General features: G+C 34.7%; 1 protein-coding gene across 1 annotated transcript in view; it reads right to left on the bottom strand.

Moving 5' to 3' along the window:
* Window positions 1-18855, bottom strand: part of dnaaf9 (dynein axonemal assembly factor 9) — a 179419-nt gene that overhangs the window by 75380 nt on the left and 85184 nt on the right. The window contains exons 18-22 of the mRNA XM_039751936.1: window positions 17776-17846; window positions 17233-17283; window positions 10862-10961; window positions 7661-7764; window positions 1541-1687 (exon numbers count right to left, since the gene is read on the bottom strand). Coding sequence (XP_039607870.1) covers window positions 1541-1687; window positions 7661-7764; window positions 10862-10961; window positions 17233-17283; window positions 17776-17846 — 473 coding nt within the window. The remainder of the gene's footprint in view (window positions 1-1540; window positions 1688-7660; window positions 7765-10861; window positions 10962-17232; window positions 17284-17775; window positions 17847-18855) is intronic.

The raw sequence follows: 18855 nt of genomic DNA, 5'->3' as shown, positions 1-18855 counted from the left end.
AACCTCAGATCCTCAAATGAGTGTCTCCTTAGAATTCCAAGAACAAAACTTAAAAGAAGTGGTGAGGCGGCCTTCTGCTGCTATGCACCTAAAATCTGGAATAGCCTGCCAATAGGAATTCGCCAGGCTGATACAGTAGAGCACTTTAAAACACTGCTGAAAACACATTACTTTAACATGGCCTTTTATAACTTCATTTTAATCGTAATTTAACTTAATCCTGATACTCTATATGTTCAATCTCCTCAAAATAACTATTCATGGTGGCTCTAAAATCGGTACTGACCCCTACTCTCTTTTCTGTTTCTTTTTCCGGTTTCTTTGTGGTGGTGGCCTGCGCCACCACCACCTACTCAAAGCTTCATGATGCTCTAACAATGATGGACGGATTAAAAGGCAGAAGTCTACGTGACCATCATCATCATCAAGCCCTTCCGTGAGAATCCTAAATCCAAAGAGGACTGTTTCATTTATGTTAGGTAGAATGCCCAGAGGGGACTGGGCAGTCTCATGGTCTGGAATCCCTACAGATTTTATTTTTCTCCAGCCGTCTGGAGTTTTTTTGTTTTTTCTGTCCCCCCTGGCCATTGAACCTTACTCTTATTCGATGTTAATGTTGATTTATTTTGTTTTATAATTGTGTCTTTCATTTTTCTATTCTTTAATATGTAAAGCACTTTGAGCTACTGTTTGTATGAAAATGTGCTATATAAATAAAAATGTTGTTATTGTTTCATAGATTATTTTTTACCATCTCAGTCATGTAAGACTGTAACTCCTTTAGAGTTGCCACAGGCCTCTTTGTAACCTCCCTAATTACAGCTTTGCATCTAACTGTATATAATTTTGGTATGGTTACTAGTTAAGACTGAACAGCAACAAAGTTGAATACATCATGGTTAAATTCTATAGCACATGCACAGCCACTGTAGATATAACGTAAATATGGCATTACCGCAAAGAATGACTATTATCTATATCCCTATCTATCTATATCTATAGAATTAGTCTGCGGCTATAGGTGCACCAGGAAACCACAATAAAGGAAAGGATAAACAGCAATAGTCATTGTGGTCCCTAATTTAGCATTACTGTATTACCTACCACTCTCTCGGGAATGAGTCTAGGATCATTCCTTAAAATGAAGCATTACTAATCAGCATTTTTTTCAGGAATCTGGCATCCTCTTACATGGTGTTACTCCCCCAATAGTACATTAGTGAAACAACTCCAACAGTTTTTTGCACAAATTAAAGGACCTGAGACATTTCAAAAATAAGAATCTGCTTTACAGCACTATATCACCTCACCTCTCTAGAACAAGACACCTTGAGAAGCCTGTCAAGTATTAAGAGCCAGCTCTTTTGTTATTATGGTTTTGTTTTATCAATTTTATTACTATTACATTACACAGTTTAAAAAATTACTAAATAACTTTAAATTATTTTGATTTTATTTACCATACTATGTTAAAATATATACTGCTAATAATTAAAACCAAATAACAGCTAATATGAAAAAAAACAAACAAAATACTTACCTCTGAGTAGAAAGCCTTATAACACTTGGACTTTGGCAAAAGAGCAATAGCAACACTATTGGAAGCACAGTGAAGTTGGAAGGGCAGATGAGGGCGGAAACAGCTTTTGTATTCAATAAACAGGACTGCAACTGCATTGGATGAGCCCTAAAATAAACAGAGGAGTGCTGAATTGTTTCAAAAAAATTAAAGTGTTTTCAATGAAAAAGTCTCCCATCTTCAAAAGGGATTCTGAGTTGAGCAGCAACTAATTCAACAATATATGTCTGCATATAAATGCAATGTACTATAATTAAAAATCCTGTTACTTTATTCCTGGTCCCCCTACCCATTTCCACATATTTTGAATGCTAGCCAAAATACCACTTTTTATATTAATCCGATTTGTAAAACACCACATAGCTAATTTAAAAACAGTGCCATTTAAAGTGTCCCATAGTAACAATTTTTTGTAATTTTTAAATATATGACTCCTATGGATGAATGGTTGGAGAAAACAGAAAACATAATCCCTGTGCTTTATGACAAAAATGTTTGCTGAGAGAAAGACAGGGGTTTCGAGGAAAGAATGCTATTTAAGGTAAGGTAGATGAATGTTTTGAGTTAAGGGAACTATACCCACTAACCATGGTACTGGAGAGTAGCGACAGTTACAGATTAGCACATTCAAGTAAGAGTTTCACAATCTGCACGTGACAATAATGACATTATAACCCTGTAAGTGTGAACAAATAATATCAATATGAATTATCATTTATTTGAATTATAGTATGTGCCTTTCTTAAACCATCTGACTTTACATTTAACAGAAATTACTTAAATGGTAACATTTTCTATCTGGCTACTTCAAGATCCAAATTAATTTTTCTATTCTACCAGCAAGCTTCTACAGTAACCCTTGTGATTCATGTGAGGCCGAGACTTGAAAAGCTCATGCACAATTATTTTTTACTCCAACAGCATACTAATTATTATATTAACAGTAACGGCGCATTGCACAATAACGTGCAGTGAATACACTTGACTTGAGAATGCATAGTTTTCATACTCTTTCTCTGTACGTTTAGCATTCGATTGCTCAGAGGTTGATGTGCTTGCTGCTTCCTGAGCAGCTCTTCTTTTCATTACCCTAGCAGGCTGCTTCTTCTCTTCTTTCATCGGCAGCTTTTTGCGTTAAAACTGATTAAGTCAGTGTTTGTATTGCAATTACTAAGCACGTTTTCCTTAATTTTTCACTTAAGCTGGCACTTAAGTCTTCAATCTGCCTCAAGAATGATTTAAGATATGAAAAGGTAGGGGAAGTGACAGCGAAGGTGGTAGGGACGAGAACGGCGCCCAAACACATGCACCACACAGCCGCCCTTGCTGGCTGCTGCCGAGAGTTGATTCTACAATAAAATAAAATAAGCAAAAAGAGGAATAGCCTTGGAGGTCAATCATCATCCCAAAAGCGAATAGTAGACGTCACATAGTATATGTGTACCAAATTTCAGATCAATAGTTCAAACTGTTGCAAGATACAGGTGATTTAAAATCCTGGACAGACAAACGGACAGTCACGGTAAATATTATATAAGAATATAGAGCTAGTTTTCAAAAATCAATAGAATCTTAAATATTTACATTGAGATATTGTTATAAAAGTGAACACTACAGTAAACATAGCTTCTTTGACATGTAATAGTTACTAGCATCAAAACACATGGGATATGAAGTGGTATAAACCGTCTTCTGCTCTCTGCGAGAAACTCATGTCCCAAATAAAATAACGTGGACAACTGAAAAACAGTTTTTTGGAAACATTTTTAATATACATTGAGCAGCATGTTAATTGAATTTGTTTGTGGACAATTGCATGTTGTGCCTAAATACCTGCAATATGAATGAGCAGGGAAGTATTAAAAAAAGTGAAATAGTGATGTGGTCCTCGGAGATTCTGCCTGGCAAGAAAAAACTTGGCAGCTGCTCAAAAAATGACAAGCTGTTGCCATTTATAAACTGCCTGAAACGCAATATGTGAACATCAAACAATAGGAGGAAGGTAGGCCCCAAAATAACCTAAACAAAGATCAATGTCAACACTGCTAAGCTGGAGTGGAAGAGCTTACTTTCTGATGGGATCTGTGTGCACTATTTTGGGGTACAGAAATCAGCAGGACTAGGTGTTTTTAGAAACATAACATACTCTGGCAAACTCAGGAATGCCCACAATTCAGCTGGCAGAGAGAGGAGTGCAAAACTCCTGGTCTAACAGTTAATAAACGGTTTTTAAATTTAGATACACCTTTAGGTAGCATCCATAAACAAGAGAATCAGGGAAGTTGCAAATAAGTTCAATAGCAGTCTAAACAGTTTCATGACATATGAAGAATGAATGAATACCTAGGTAGTAACATTTGAAAAAGTAATTTAAGTATTCAGGGTTAAATCAGAAACATCACAGGTCACAGGACTATAAATCCTCGGGAGCCCCAAAACAAACCAACCCAGGTCCCCCTACCCCACACATAATATCAAAACACAATTGTGTCTATTTCTCACTGTGATCACAGTTTTAATGCCACATTTTGCATCACATTCGGTTTAAAGACTTAAAACTTACCTTTTAGGATAAATTAAAACTGAATACAACACTTTTGTGATCACCTTTTTCTCATTTCTTACACAAGAACAAGTCAGTAAATAAACTGACAAATTTCCAATTCTCAATGCCAGTAATTTTCAGGTTACAGTGGGCTTTTTTTGCAAATCCTGAGAGAAAACTGTCTTTTCACATGACCTTTGGGGTTAGAGTTTACCTCTGGTTTCTGATTACCGGAACAAAGATTGGACTTATTGGGCTAGCATTTCCTTTTAAGACAAAAACCCTTTTATATTATTTTTTCCTGTTTGTCAATTTTATTCTATTGTTTATTTAATAAATCTGTTAAACTTCTAAAATCATAGTTTTGCCTAGTCCTTTTAAGTCCAAGGTTTCTAGATATTCTCTCCCTTAAAGGGTACTTTTTAGCCTTAAGTGTATTTTTCAAAATTTAATTTAGGTTTGAAAATGGATTCCACTTTAAAACTTGATAGTCATGTGAATGCAGTGGTAAAATCTTGCTTTTTCCAGTTGAGGCGGCTGTCAAAAAATCAAGCCTGTTTTGTCTAAACGCAACCTTGAAACAGTGATACATGCTTTTATAACATCTTGTCAAGATTACTGCAATGTGCTTCTTTTTGGAATTAGCCAGGCCTTCATTGCTTGCCTACAGCTGGTGCAAAATGCTGTTCAATTTTTAACTGGCACAAGAAAGCATGAGCATGTTACCCCGATTTTGGCTTCCCTTCACTGGCTTCCAGTTCGTTTTGAAATCCATTTTAAGATCCTTGTATTTGTTTTTAAATCCTTTAATGGTTGGGCCCCATTTTATTTGTTGGAACTGCTGCACCCTTATGTACCGTCTCGCTCTCTCAGGTCAGCAGACCAGATGCTTTAACATGTTCTCTAGGCACGATGCAAACTCTGAGGAGATCAGGCTTTTTCAGTTGCAGCTCCAAAACTCTGGAACAATTTGCCTTTGCACGTTGGACAGGTTCCTTCACTAGTTCTCTTAAAATCTTATTTAAAAACACACTTTTACTCTCTGGCTTTTAACCCTGTATGATAGGTTGGCTATCTGTATACTTTTTATTATGAATCTCACCAGCTCTTATGTGTTTCTGTTTCATTTACCCTTTGGTTATTGTGTGTCTGACATGTTGGGTTTTTATTGTACGGCACTTTGGTCAGCCTTGATGTTGTTTTGCTTTATAAATAAATAAATAAATACATTTAAGGCATGAGTTCCATTTTGCACTTGCGCAGGCCTTAAAGCCTGCTTTTGGAGTCTGGGCCCAGACTTAAAGGAATGTCCTGGTCTGCTTTTTTGGGTCATTTTCAGGGCTGTTCATATTAATTTGTCATCTTTGTATGGGGTTTAACACCACCATGTAATTTCTTGGACAAACAATCGGATAGTAATCTGAATAATGGAAAAGCCACCACATTAAGCAAAATTCATAGATATGCTGCTAAAACCATTACAGTATTCTTATATGGCAAAATTATCCAGCTTTGAAGGATCGACTGCAACAATGAAAAGATGCATCTAATCTCTATTAATGCTCAAGGGTCTAGTGGTACTCCATGCCATAAACCTGCTATATTTACACCTATAGAAATGTAATCAGCAATCATACCCTGGTGCTATGATCAGTGTTATCCAGTATGTACATGGATTCATTACAACAGACAATAAACATGTAATCCTCCAGCATCCAGGGGTATGTTCCTTAGCCCACTGCAGTCACATTCTTTTCTGTTGATATTAGTGAATTAAGTCTAAGTCATCACCTGCTGCTCCACTTAAGATATACAGTCTTAATTTGCAAAGATGGATCAGCCCTTTTCATCGATTATCTGCTTCTGACCCCAGGGCAGGTTTTGGCTAGGTGTTTTTGGAGGTTTACTTATTCCGGACATATTTGTGAAAATTCCATTCCATGCTATTCCTGATATAATGTCAGCAAAGCTGCTGTCCTATATAATGCTGATGTTCAAAACCTCTTAAAATATTTGTTCTTATTAATGTACTCTCCAAATTGTATGACATACAAAACCTCTTAAAATATTTGTTCTTATTAATGTACTCTCCAAATTGTATGACATACATACTCAAAATCCACTGGTATCCACCTACCTACTCACTTATTAAGCAACTTTGTTATGATCAATTATAAAATAATTTTCATACTGTATAACACTAAAGCAGCCATTTAATTATTGAACTAAATTTAATAAAGTTTCAAGTTTTCAGTTTTAGATTTTACAATACCATGTTATTAATAATATTAGACAACAAATATAGTAGTAGTATTTTACTGATTTATTATTTTTAATTACTAATTCAGACAATGCTGCTTAGTGAGGTAATACATTTTGTAATTTGTCAGTCTCCATTTAATTCAGATTCTACTAATGGTACAAAAGGCTAAGAAACTTCTTCAGTACTAGAATAATTAGGAAAGCACACCAACACATAATTTACAATAAAAACATTTTAGAAACATTACTACAGCAGATTACCATTACACTACAACAACAGTCATGGTAGCATTGTTTCTCTGTTGATTGGTCACATTTTAGAATTTTTGCCGCACATGCTATTCCCAAGTTGATCATCCCCCCTCAAATGCAAGGCCAGCATTTTATGTCAGAAACATAATTTATGGTGAGAAGCCACTTTGTACTACATTTCAAGTCTGTGGCTTGAAAAACAAAGCTGTGCATAGAGAACAATGAAACTAAAATAAATTGTTGCCTTACATGATAAAGAGATGGGCACTGGGCTGCTGGTGGTGTTACTGTTCTTCTTGTTTGCATGATATTTCACAGTAGCAATCTGTACAACAAAGCTCCAGTTTATGAACAACAGCACTTTTGCAGCTAGCATGTGAAGCAGGGTAAGGTTGGGAGGAGGATAATATTCGATGGATTTGCAATGTCAAAGATACTGACAGCATTGATAATAAATTAATACTAATATTGCACACTTTTTGCTAGTGTTTTATGTGGCAACATGGATTAATTTGGAGGCATTTTGCCCTTTACCCTCAGGTACTTCCAATACTGGTCTTTTTGCTTGTTATCCTTCCTTATGTGTGTTTATCATTTTAAATGGAAGGTGTTGCTGAATGAAAGGATTTTCAAAAGAAATTCAACAGAGATGTCAGAGGGTTTATGAAGGCTTAAACAAAGAGACAAATGCATTAACTTGATGTCAAATGATCAGATAATGACAGCAGTGAGCCAGTTAAGAACAACAAATGAAATGCATGGAAAAATATTTATTTTGTGCCCGTGATTTTTGGTGGGTAGGTATTAGGGTTACCATAATATAAAAAAGCAATGCAGACACAAGATTTACCCCCATAGTGCTACCCAAGTCTATTATTAGTATGTTATTACAACTTAATTGATAATATTGTACATTTATGATTATGTTGTGAGCCACATGTTTGGTTTTAACCTGAATTCCTTAAATAATAGCTCATGCTCAACAAACCATGACACAAATAAACATATGAAATGCAACTTACCCCATCATAAAAGGTTAAATTGTTCAGCAATGACATGGGAAGTGTGATGCTGCCAAAATGGGAACTTACAAAGAGAATTCCCTTGGAAAAGAAGCTGATTTTACCTAAAATCAGGAAAAATAGCAATATGCTTTAAATGTCATATCTATGTTATTGCATATTAACAATTAAAATAATAAGGATAAACAGTTAATTGCAAAATATAAAAAATGAAAAAGAAATAGTACTGATCTTTTATAGAACTTTTAAAAATATATGTCATGTCAAATATAAATTAACAAATGTGCTAAAAACTTACTGGGTCACAACTCATTCTACCAACATTGATGAAGAGAACATCATTCCCATCTTTCATTTTGAAAAACTAAGATCACATGAGGGAGATTATCAATAACAATTTAACAGGGTAATCTTAAATCATAGTAATCAGTTATGTGGTTTCACTGTAGTTAGTGTGAAGGGAACAACTAAATAATATTGAAGAGATGTTACAAACATTTACCCCAATTTAGTGGAGAAATCCACAGAATATAAAGCTTAATGGCAAACAGATTTAAAATAAATGGGATACATGGATCTTATTCCTTGTCACTGATTTACTTCTTAATGAAACGAGGGGTCCATGGTAATTAAAGGATAAGCCTAGTATTTCTCAAGTCAATAATTTTTTGACAATAATGTTAGAACTTAATTTTCCAGGGTAAACTGTGTTTTAAAATTAAACATTTGTTATATATACTAAAAAGTGTCAGTTTTACAGTTTAAAACAGGATCAGGGGGCATTGTTACAAACTTTAAGAAAAGCCTGAACACTTACTAAATATGTGAATTTTCAAGAATGTTATTGATTTGAGTTTCCAGATTGCGCACATATTGGAAAACAATTTTTAGAACAATTGTATACAGATTTTGAGAGATTCTGCCTTTTTAAAGGAAGTCCAGCTGTGTTCTTCACCTCACTGTGGGTCTCTTACAGTGGTAGCCATTCACCTCCAGGCAGTAGTTACTGTAAGTAATTTTCTTTGTGCTACAATTACTGTTAAAAGTGATTCGAGTACTTGGTCCCTATCCAGACAAGTTTGCTCCTACATAAGAATGTAAGTTATTAAGGCATATGTTTTACATAATAAAAAAATAACCAAGGCATTGTTACATAATAAAATATTGATATAATTAACAAGAAAATAACACTGTTTGGTAAAACAAAAAAATAAGTTCTGTGGTTTAACATCTGCCTTTGTACATTTGTGGTTTTACCTTGTAGTATCATTCTACAACCTTTGTGCTGTTTTACTTAACTTTGGAGAACACCTCACTATACACAAACATTAACCTAAAATGCATCAGTGGTATTATTTCATTGCCCTTATTAGTTGCATGTAGTGGTAGACTAACTTACAAAAAAGTCAGTGCTCTGTGTGTTTGGTTTTCTATATGTAATTGCCTGTGCAAGTACGGGTGTTACCAAATATGTGTGAGACAGATACGTCTACTTGGCCTTCGGTTTGTTGAGCCTTGGCCTAAGTAACACTTTTTTCAAGATTTAGATAAATAAAATATCATTTTATATGTACTGTTGCACGTACCCATCCATACTCTCAAAATCAGAAAAATTTGGAATCAACAATCCACCTAAACTCCAAATATATTTGGGAATGTGGGAGGAAACCACATGTTCACTCAGGCAGAATGTGCATACACCACACAAACAATGACTGGGCAACAGATTCAAATTCAGGACACTAGATCCATAAAGAAGTTAGCACCACCATGCCTCGCTATACAAGAGCTATGCATTCCTACACTATGCAGTTTGCGAATAAAACAACACATGCATTGCTAATATTATATGGCTCTAACTTACACCACATCAAACTGCTTTAGATATGAGTGGTTTTGTGCCGGTTTTTTACTTCCGTATTTGCATGAAAACTACACTGACAACACCATCTATAAACAAGGAACAGAATGCGTACTTAATCCAGGAAAAACAGAATCAGTGACAAAAACCATTTCTAGCTTCCTTTTGTACTTGTATACATATCTTAGAAACATAAAATGTTACCCAAAATCAAAACCTATGTTTATTCAAAGAGGATGTATTTGGTAGATTTTATAGGAGAAGTTTGGTATTTTTTAAGTCACAGTTACTTCTTCACAAACATTTTATATATGCATTTGCGAAGCAAAATTGTGTTCTACAATTGTCCAGGCTGAATACAGTATTTACTGACAGTTCCTCTGTTCCTTAGCCTCTATCTCTCATTAAAAACCCTTACTAAAATGCATCTCTCCAGATGACATTGGTAATGATCCTCTTGTAACAGCATTTGATTACTGAGAACTTGGCAATAGGTAATGTTTTACAGTTCCAGCAGCAATTGCTGCTATGTGAAACTACATACAAACTTTGAATGTTCACTATTTCAGCAGCAACCAGCTCTGTTCATAAGTGGGCATTTACTGTAATACAACTTCTATAGGCTATGTATTTCTCTACTTCTCATGCTGGGCTGGCATCACCTCTGTTATACTGTCTATCGGTGGTTCTAGTGTCAAAACTCCAAAATAAGCTTTAATCAGCTAAAGGCAACATCTGTGCCACTCTACTAACACTCTTATGATTTTCTCTGTTGAGATATGTTGCTATTGTCAGCAGTTCTTGCAGTTTTTGTACTCCTTTGTCTCATAAAAAGACTCTCTGTAAATGTACTTTTAGACAGGACTCCCTAAATTTCCTTGTGAGGATAAGCCTCTGTAGCTATTTTTCAAATGGACTTCACACAGATTTTGAATATCTCCAAGGAAGTAACATGCACTCTTCAACTTTTTCATGTTCCTCCATTTTAGCACAAATTTCTTAAGACAAACAGTCAGATTAATCATGTGAACTAGATTAATAAAAAGGTTAGATTGTGCTAATTCTGCCAAGTCATTTCACTTCTGTGAAGGCAATGGATTACACAAAGTACTATGCTTCATTCATAATGAACACATGAGAATTGATGCATGAAATACACTAGTGGCTCTCTAGAAAAAAGACTGCATTTTGTGTTCATGTGCCAGGTAAATTGTCAATAAGCAAACCTTTGATTTTCATGTTGAAAAGCTTCTGTTTTAACTGTCATATGACATGTCAAAACAAACGTAATATCCTCAATACTACTATTCCAGTTCTTTCAATAGTAATTAACCACTTACCTTCTTCCAGACTAGACAGAAGACTGCTTGAATAAATTAAAGCAGACTCTCCAACAGAAAGGGACCTTCCAAGATAGCATTCATCTTCCTCATTTTCTCCCTAACAGAAAGAAACAGGTTTGCATTAACTGGTTTATTTTTTTAAAAACATTTTTATGGGTATGCATAGTGATGGAGATGCTGGCAAACGAAGCAATATTTGAGTAGTGGGTTGTATAACTAGGCATCAATGAATAATAGTGTTCCTAAAATGTTTAGCCAATTATTATCCAGTTTAGAACATGTCATTTATTCATTTTCAAAATGCGTATCCTGAACTAGGCTGAACAGGCCAACCCGATCTTCAGCAACAGGATTATCTTCCAGGATTATGAGACAATGTCCTAAGAGATATAATCTCTCCAGTGTGCCCTGTCTTCTCTAGGTCAGGCTTGCCTTGTACCTCCCTCATGTGAAGTGTCATGGGGACATTCCAACCAAACATCCAAAACATTTCAACTGGTTACTTTGACTCTGAAGAAGTGGTTCTAGTATAACTGCTTCTAACATGGCCCAGTTCCTCACCTTAACACGAACGAGGCTGCTGCTTATGCTTGCTATCTCATTCTATAAGTAATTACCACAGCTTGAGAGCTACATAGCAGCAGAGGATGGCACTGTAGACCGACTAATAAATAAAAAGCTTTGGCCAAGGAATTAATTCGTACTTCACCACCATGGTGCAGTAAATGTCCAAAAAGCATTGCCCCTGCACACAATCTTTGGTGAAAATTACAAACAGTTCTCTCACATGTGAACAAGACCCTGAGGTACTTGGAACTATTTGACATGGGGAAGTAAATAACCCATCATCTGAAGATAAAGATTTCAACATAATAAAATTGGTAAACATTTCACATTTATTTAATCCAAATACATGAAAATAAAAACTTACAATTAAACTGAGTTAAATATTTATAAACAAAGATGTTAAAAGCTGTCTAGAGCCATCAGTTTTCCAAACAATGTATTATTTCCTCACCTTTAAAAAATCTTCACATTTTGTACTGTACAATTGTACAACTGTACAAATCGTACAGTTCAGACAGTTTATTTAGCTTTTAATTATTTTTAAATGTAAAGCCTTTATAACAAAATTCAACTGCATTTTCATGGGCTCCAACAATAAAACAGCAAAATATCTGTGTAGCATTCACTGTCATGCCATTCAACAAAATAAGTCCATAAGAAGTTAAAGAAATAATAATTTTAAAAAAATGCATCAATATTTACCTAAGACATACATTTGGAATAATCCTAGTTTTAAAGTTTGTTGGAGTGAGCCAGCCCTGAACTGAAGTAATATTAGAACTTTAAATATACATAGCTATAATTTGCTCATATATTGCCCTAAATATTCATGATCTATTGGCTTTAAAGCAGTAAAGTATGAAAGGAAAAAGAAATAAACGTGCATAGTGTGTACATAACTACACCCTACAAGACTGGCATACTGTCCAGCTTTGCCAGTGGAGGACAAGATTGTCTTCACCCTTCCACAACCCTGGACTGGAGGTACTTTTATGAGTTTACTCAGGATAGTCATTGCCCAAAATTATTTTCCTCTGTGCTCTGTGGCCCCAGACATCTTTTGGGTTAAGATTCACTTTTTTCATATCTCCTTACATGCAAATCTTACCTTTATTATCACTTCTGTGCCCAAACCTCCATCTATACTCAACATGTTGCCCAAGTCATAAAACTTCCCTACTTTCTCAAAATCAATTACATAGCTGATATGTAAATTTACACTTACTATATCAACATTCTGCACTCATATTAAACACTTTCTACAAATATTGTGCTGCCTGACGATGTCACACCAACACAATTCAGGAGTCAATTACACCTGCATGCATGCACCAATTAAGTAATTTAAAGGTACTTCCAACTTTGCTTTCTTTTTAAAGACATACTATACATTTGAACTGTGAATGACTAGTTCTGTGAAACTGGGAGACATACCAGTCTTTTAAATGGGAACTTATTACAATTTAAGAGAAACCTGAGGAGGTGTCTTTCTTGTCTTCCCATGGAACAGTCAATTCAGCCATGATGACCGTTAAAGTAATGGTGAACCAGAGCATGATGTCTGGGCGTAAATAGGTTGGGATGATCACTAGTGGGAACTTCAGGTAACGGTCATGGTCAGCAATCATGGTCCATTTTCCTCCAGGTAATAGAAGGGACCACATCCTTGTGCTGCTGTTTTTGGCTTTGCACCCTTGCATGACAAACTGTATCAGTTGCTGTGAAGTTACCTTACTGGCCCTTTTGCTTCCAATCTGTAAACCTCCAGTATTTCAGTGAATTTATGCAGAACCTGGTCGTGATGCCATCTGTACTGGAATAATGCTGCTGTACAGCCAGAGAGGATATGTTGCAAACTCGGGTTCTGCAAGTCGCAGAGTTGGAAGATCTACTTTGAACCATACCAGAAAAACACCTCAAAAAATACCAAAGTTAACTTTTAAAATTAGTAAGGTGTTAGTCACATGAGATGACATTATGCTATTCAGTAACATTATTTATAGCAGAGTAAGAAATCATTTTTTCGGGGGTGATTTTCACACCAGCTGACTGACATAAATCCAAGAACATTTATAAAAATAAAATAAAAAAGAAAAAAATGGTAATTTTGGTGAATACATAAAATAGTGTTTTGCCTTATGAAAATACCAATAGTAGCTTACTTGATCTCATCTGCTTCTTCTTTATGATTAATGGTCAAGAGCCCTATTATCTTTACTTCAAAAGCTCAATCCCATTTAAACAGTACTTCTTTTTTATACCTGTTGCTGATTTTTCCAGAAGCTTTTATTCAATAATATTTTAGCAAAAGATAATGTGTTTTGTACTTTGTGAACATGACTAGAAAACTGAGATGTGGATTATGTAACAAGAGTGACATGAGATATTTTAACACTATTTGACCGTCATTCTAAAATAAGCTTGTTTTTTTTTTTAAATCCCTGCTTTCCACGAAAGCTTGATTAAAACGTTTTCTTGTTCTTCACTATAGATCACATGGTGTAAGTAACATTTTTTTCAGTACTTCTTAAGTGTAATTTCGGGGTAGTTGTTGCCTCTGCTCTTATGTTGTAAGATAGCAAGTGCTTAACTCATAATACTATGATATAAACTTGGTCTCATATATTTCTAGTAAAACTCCATTAGTAGTACATTGATTACAGAGAAAGTAAACCATGTGGTTAGTTATTGTAATTTACTATTTCTCAGAATAGTATATTGTTTTAAAAAGGAAACAGTGTTTTTTTTACATTTACTTATTTGGCAACTTACAGCATTTATACAATTGGTTCCATTGACTTGCTAATTGTCACACAGTGTCAGTAGTGGGATCTGAACCCACAACCTCAAGGCTTGAAGTCCAAAGCCATAACCACTACACCACACTGCCTGCCTTTTTCTATGTATTATTTCAGAATAGCATAAATAGATTCAGATTAGGATAATGGATAGATTAAGATTATGGTGTTCTGTTATTTTAATTCAAGAAAATGAGAAACTTTTTAATATATTAAATTTAAGTGTGTATACCTTTTATGCATTCTGAAGCTAAAAAATTCACATGTATTTTATAAAAGCATATTTAAGAGGAAAATGTGTTTTTATTTAAGTGGAGGAGAACATTATCTGAAGGACAGGATTTTATTGCATGCATACTCAATTGCACATTTTCGTAAATCTATCCAGACTCCTTTGCTCAACTTGTTGTTTTTGCAATATCTGTATTAATTATGAACAAAGATGCCAACAGAACTCCATATTTTTTCATATATTGTGAGGAATTTTCTGGATATTTAGACAGCAAGTTAAATAAAAGGGGCTGATCCATGCATTATTCATCACAATGTAGAAATCAACCTGTCCTGTTAAATTACAGCACCACTCTACAGAAAAACTACACAAAATAATCTAAAATTACACCACCGGCCAACTCAGGTTCAACTTTAATGCCATGTATACACAACACAATGAAAGTCATATTTGCATGTCTGAGCATGTCTAGCAGAGTAAATACTAATACTGAAAAGTGAATGTGCAGATTGACAAAGGTCTTTAATAATAGTGTTTATATTTCTACAGTTATACATGTGCCATCCTAGACAGAAATTAGATGTGTATCAGGAGTAATCAGTGCCATCTTCACCAATCCTCTGGTATGTGTGCAGTCCTGAGCTAAGCAGGTGCCATACCAGGATGTTATCCATTTACTAGGTACACATTCCATCATATACATGTAGAAAATAAATGAGTATAAATGGAGTCATTTATGCTTTACTCTTATGTCTACCTAAGTAAAAGCACTAGTGTGCCTTTATGACTGTAACAAATGTGTTGTGCCTACTTTAAGTTAACAGAAACTAATTAAATATTACAGTACCAGGCAAAGCCAGCAAAGTGACAGATTTAGTTGGTTCTGTTAAGTTTATGTATACTGACTGAGGCAGGTCACATGGCCACATATTCAGAGCCAAAACAAAATTGTGGTTTGCCAATAACCAATTTTATTTAAAATACAATAATAGTAGGGTGGCAAGAGGGAAAGTAAGTTGTGTTAATGAGCATAATGTGCATTTATTCATTGCTCAGATAAATAATTATGGGTGAAGGGCAAAGGATGGTAGCAGCACCATAGCCATTGCTTGGCAGCAAACAAAGTTAATAATGATAATAATAAAGTTTATTTATATAGCATCATTAATACATAAAAAGGCAAATCAACGTGCTCCATAAATAGGTAAGAGAAAAGGCATAAAACATTAGCCATTCAATAAATAAAATAATTAAAATGTTGAATGTAATAAAAAAAAAACATATACACAACAAAAACACGTAATAGTAGCCAGTGTAGTGTCCTATGGGGAAGCAACCTGAGCTCAAAAGAAGCAGAATGCTTGAACAAACTAATCAGGAAAGCCTGCTCTATCACAGGCCAAACCCTTGAAATGCTGGAAACTACTGTGGAAAAGAAGATGATGGCAAAACTGTATGCCATCATGAAAAATCCCCTCCATGAGCCACTTTCGCAGAGCACTTCCGCTAACACTAACCCTAATTTTATATTCAGAATTCAACATGGGCCCATCAAATCAGTGACTGACTATTCACAGCTTCATTTTAGGTATGAATATTCTACAAGAGCACATACTGCCGAAAGACTTGATTTTAAAGGACTGGTGGGGATATGTGAACATTTAATTTAAAGGCAACTATGGACCATTGAATTTAACTATAATGACTTCAGGAGCACTGTACAAATAAACTGGGGAAAATAAAACAAATTAGCAATAAATTTATTTAAGATTTTGGGGTAAATATTCTTAAAAAAAATATCAATAAATTAAGAAAGACATTATTTCTATAAAACTAGGCCTCATTTTAAAATTCATTTCCATTTTTACCAATATTACTTACTAAAAGATCATCAATTAGGTTTAGTACTTTTACATTAAAACATTTTTAACACGATCAAAGAATAATGATTAGCATCAGAGAAATTTCAGAAAAATTCTTACATGACAATTACATTCCGCTAATATTTTATCTTTATTAAGATAAACTTAGAAGAAAGAAAACATTTTTCCAGACAGCCATTTACTGATTCTACCTAATCCAATTTCAGGGTGAAAGGTAGTTACAACCTGTTATCAAAGAAAAGGATGCAAATGTAGGAGTCAACCCAGGACATCGAATAAGTCTATGTGCAATTATACAAGGAGCAGAATGAAATCATAGATTTTCTTATTTTGTAAAGACAGAGAATGTATTTCAAGTACAAAAGGCAAATAATTCTAATCATCCTACCAAGACAAATCATCACCTAAAAAATTATGCAACAATATGCAAGCAGGTGTTAGTTATTAAACTCTTGAGTCAGTGGTTGAAATGAAATTTTCAATTATCAATCCCTGTTATCGCTTTAACAAGCCTCCATATGTCCAGCAGTAGTGAAAATACGTGGAAAACTAAGTCTTGTCCGTGTGGCAAGTGATACTGATAGGCTACAGTAACATTTCAAAGAATATCTACACTGACAAACTGTTCCTTTAAGCCCCATGACAGTTATATAAATTGAAGTATTAAGCTATTACAGAAAATAGCAACAAATGAAATGCCAAGCTAAAGCCCTTTATTGTCCGTGCTAAGCGGCTGTGCTCAATCTATCTGCCAACGACAGATACCTATCACCAACTCCCACACACCACATTTAGTAACAGAAGTCTTGAATGTTAGCCAAGAAATTCCCACAGAGGACACAGTGCTCCAGCTATTAGCGTTTTAGGCTGAAAACTTGGCAAGCTTACCTTCAATAGCTGTTGTGCTTTTTCTGATAATTGTATATCACTATCTTCAGCCTAAATTAGGAGAAAATAACAACTGATCAAAATATAAATATCTAAAAAAATAAAATAAAACCGGTAAAAAGTATTCAGAGTAATGAATGCTGCATTATATTGTGATGTCCCAACTTCAGACTGAAGCTCAGAGGGGTTACAACAAAACATACAAGCATTCAAAGAAAATATGATAATCACCATGAGAATAGAAATAAAATCAAAATTGAGAGCTTTTGCAAAAGTTAACCTTAAAACAATATATTGATAGATATTATATGGAATAAAAATTACCACATTACTAAAGAGTGTTACAAGCATAAAACAAATTAAAGCATAATAAATCACACCGTTAATACTAAAGGTTAAAGAGCAGCAGTCCTATCGGTACAAGGGTAATTGATCGTCAAAAAGAAAAAAAAAACACATAATAGTAGCCAGAAAAATATACTGCAGCTTTCAAATACTATACAGAGTATACGTTTGTTAAGGTATTCATTATTCAATGCTCACCATCCATGAGACAAAGCGAGGAATTGAAGCAGTCAGGATAGTGTAAGAACTTTCTGTGGAAATACTGCCATCTGCAGGGAGTAACAGAAAAATGATAATAAAAAATTAAGGAATCTTTTAAATGTTGTAAAACTTTGTAAGCATATTAAAAGGCCCATAACTTCTCAAATTTCTAAAGTAAAGAAGCTCATCCCAAGATCTATTTAGGCACTTGTGTCTCAGACACTTTTTGCTTTAATTCTGAGGCAAACATCCTCACATTCAGAAAACAATTCCGTACTTCAAAAATATCTGTACTCCAAAGATAAAATTACATGTCCTTTAAGGAACCCCAGTCAGCAGCTCTAGAATGACAGCTTAAGCCCAATAATTTTACCAAATGTTTACTGAAAATTTCTCTACTCTGCTTTAAAAGATTTCTTTTAACTGCTTTCAGTTGTCTTGACATGGTGCAAACATTACTGAAAATGCTAGTATACATTATTAACATTAAAGAAAAAGGTAGATTTTCTCTGAACTAAGGTGAAACTGGTATTTTTATATCACATTTAACGGGGACTCTACTTTTGATTTATTACTAAACATATTAATTTAAGGAAAAGGGCATGGACAGAAACATTGGGTTAAGGTTGCCAATATTTTATATCAAAGGCAACTGCCATCAATTGCTTTCTGCAGTTCTGAGTGAGATTTCTACACTTCTTGACTGGTCATCTGACCTATTCTTCTTCAGTTCTCCTACTCCTAAATTTTAGCTCTTTCCTCAATTGTTAGAAAGGAATCCTGATTTGAATCATAGTAAGCCATTTTAGAATGGTCCAAAGTTTTCTACGCCGTACTTGCATGAGTGTGAATGCCAGAACAAATTGTGAATAATGCAAAATTTCAAAGACTGTTTGTGTTTCTCTCTTAAAGCCGGGGTCTTTCTAGGTCTTCTATCATGGAACCTGTTTTCATCCAGACACTGAAGGACCGAATATGGCTTGCTGCTCTGTTCAATCTTGGGTCAATTTTCTTTGTGAGCCCATGGACTGGGATGCCAACTGTAGTTGTATAAGCCTTAAACTTCTTGATAATAGT

This window comes from Polypterus senegalus, chromosome 4 (assembly GCF_016835505.1).
Source record: "Polypterus senegalus isolate Bchr_013 chromosome 4, ASM1683550v1, whole genome shotgun sequence".
NCBI classification, from domain to species: domain Eukaryota; kingdom Metazoa; phylum Chordata; class Cladistia; order Polypteriformes; family Polypteridae; genus Polypterus; species Polypterus senegalus.
This window is presented reverse-complemented; position numbering and strand designations above follow the sequence as displayed.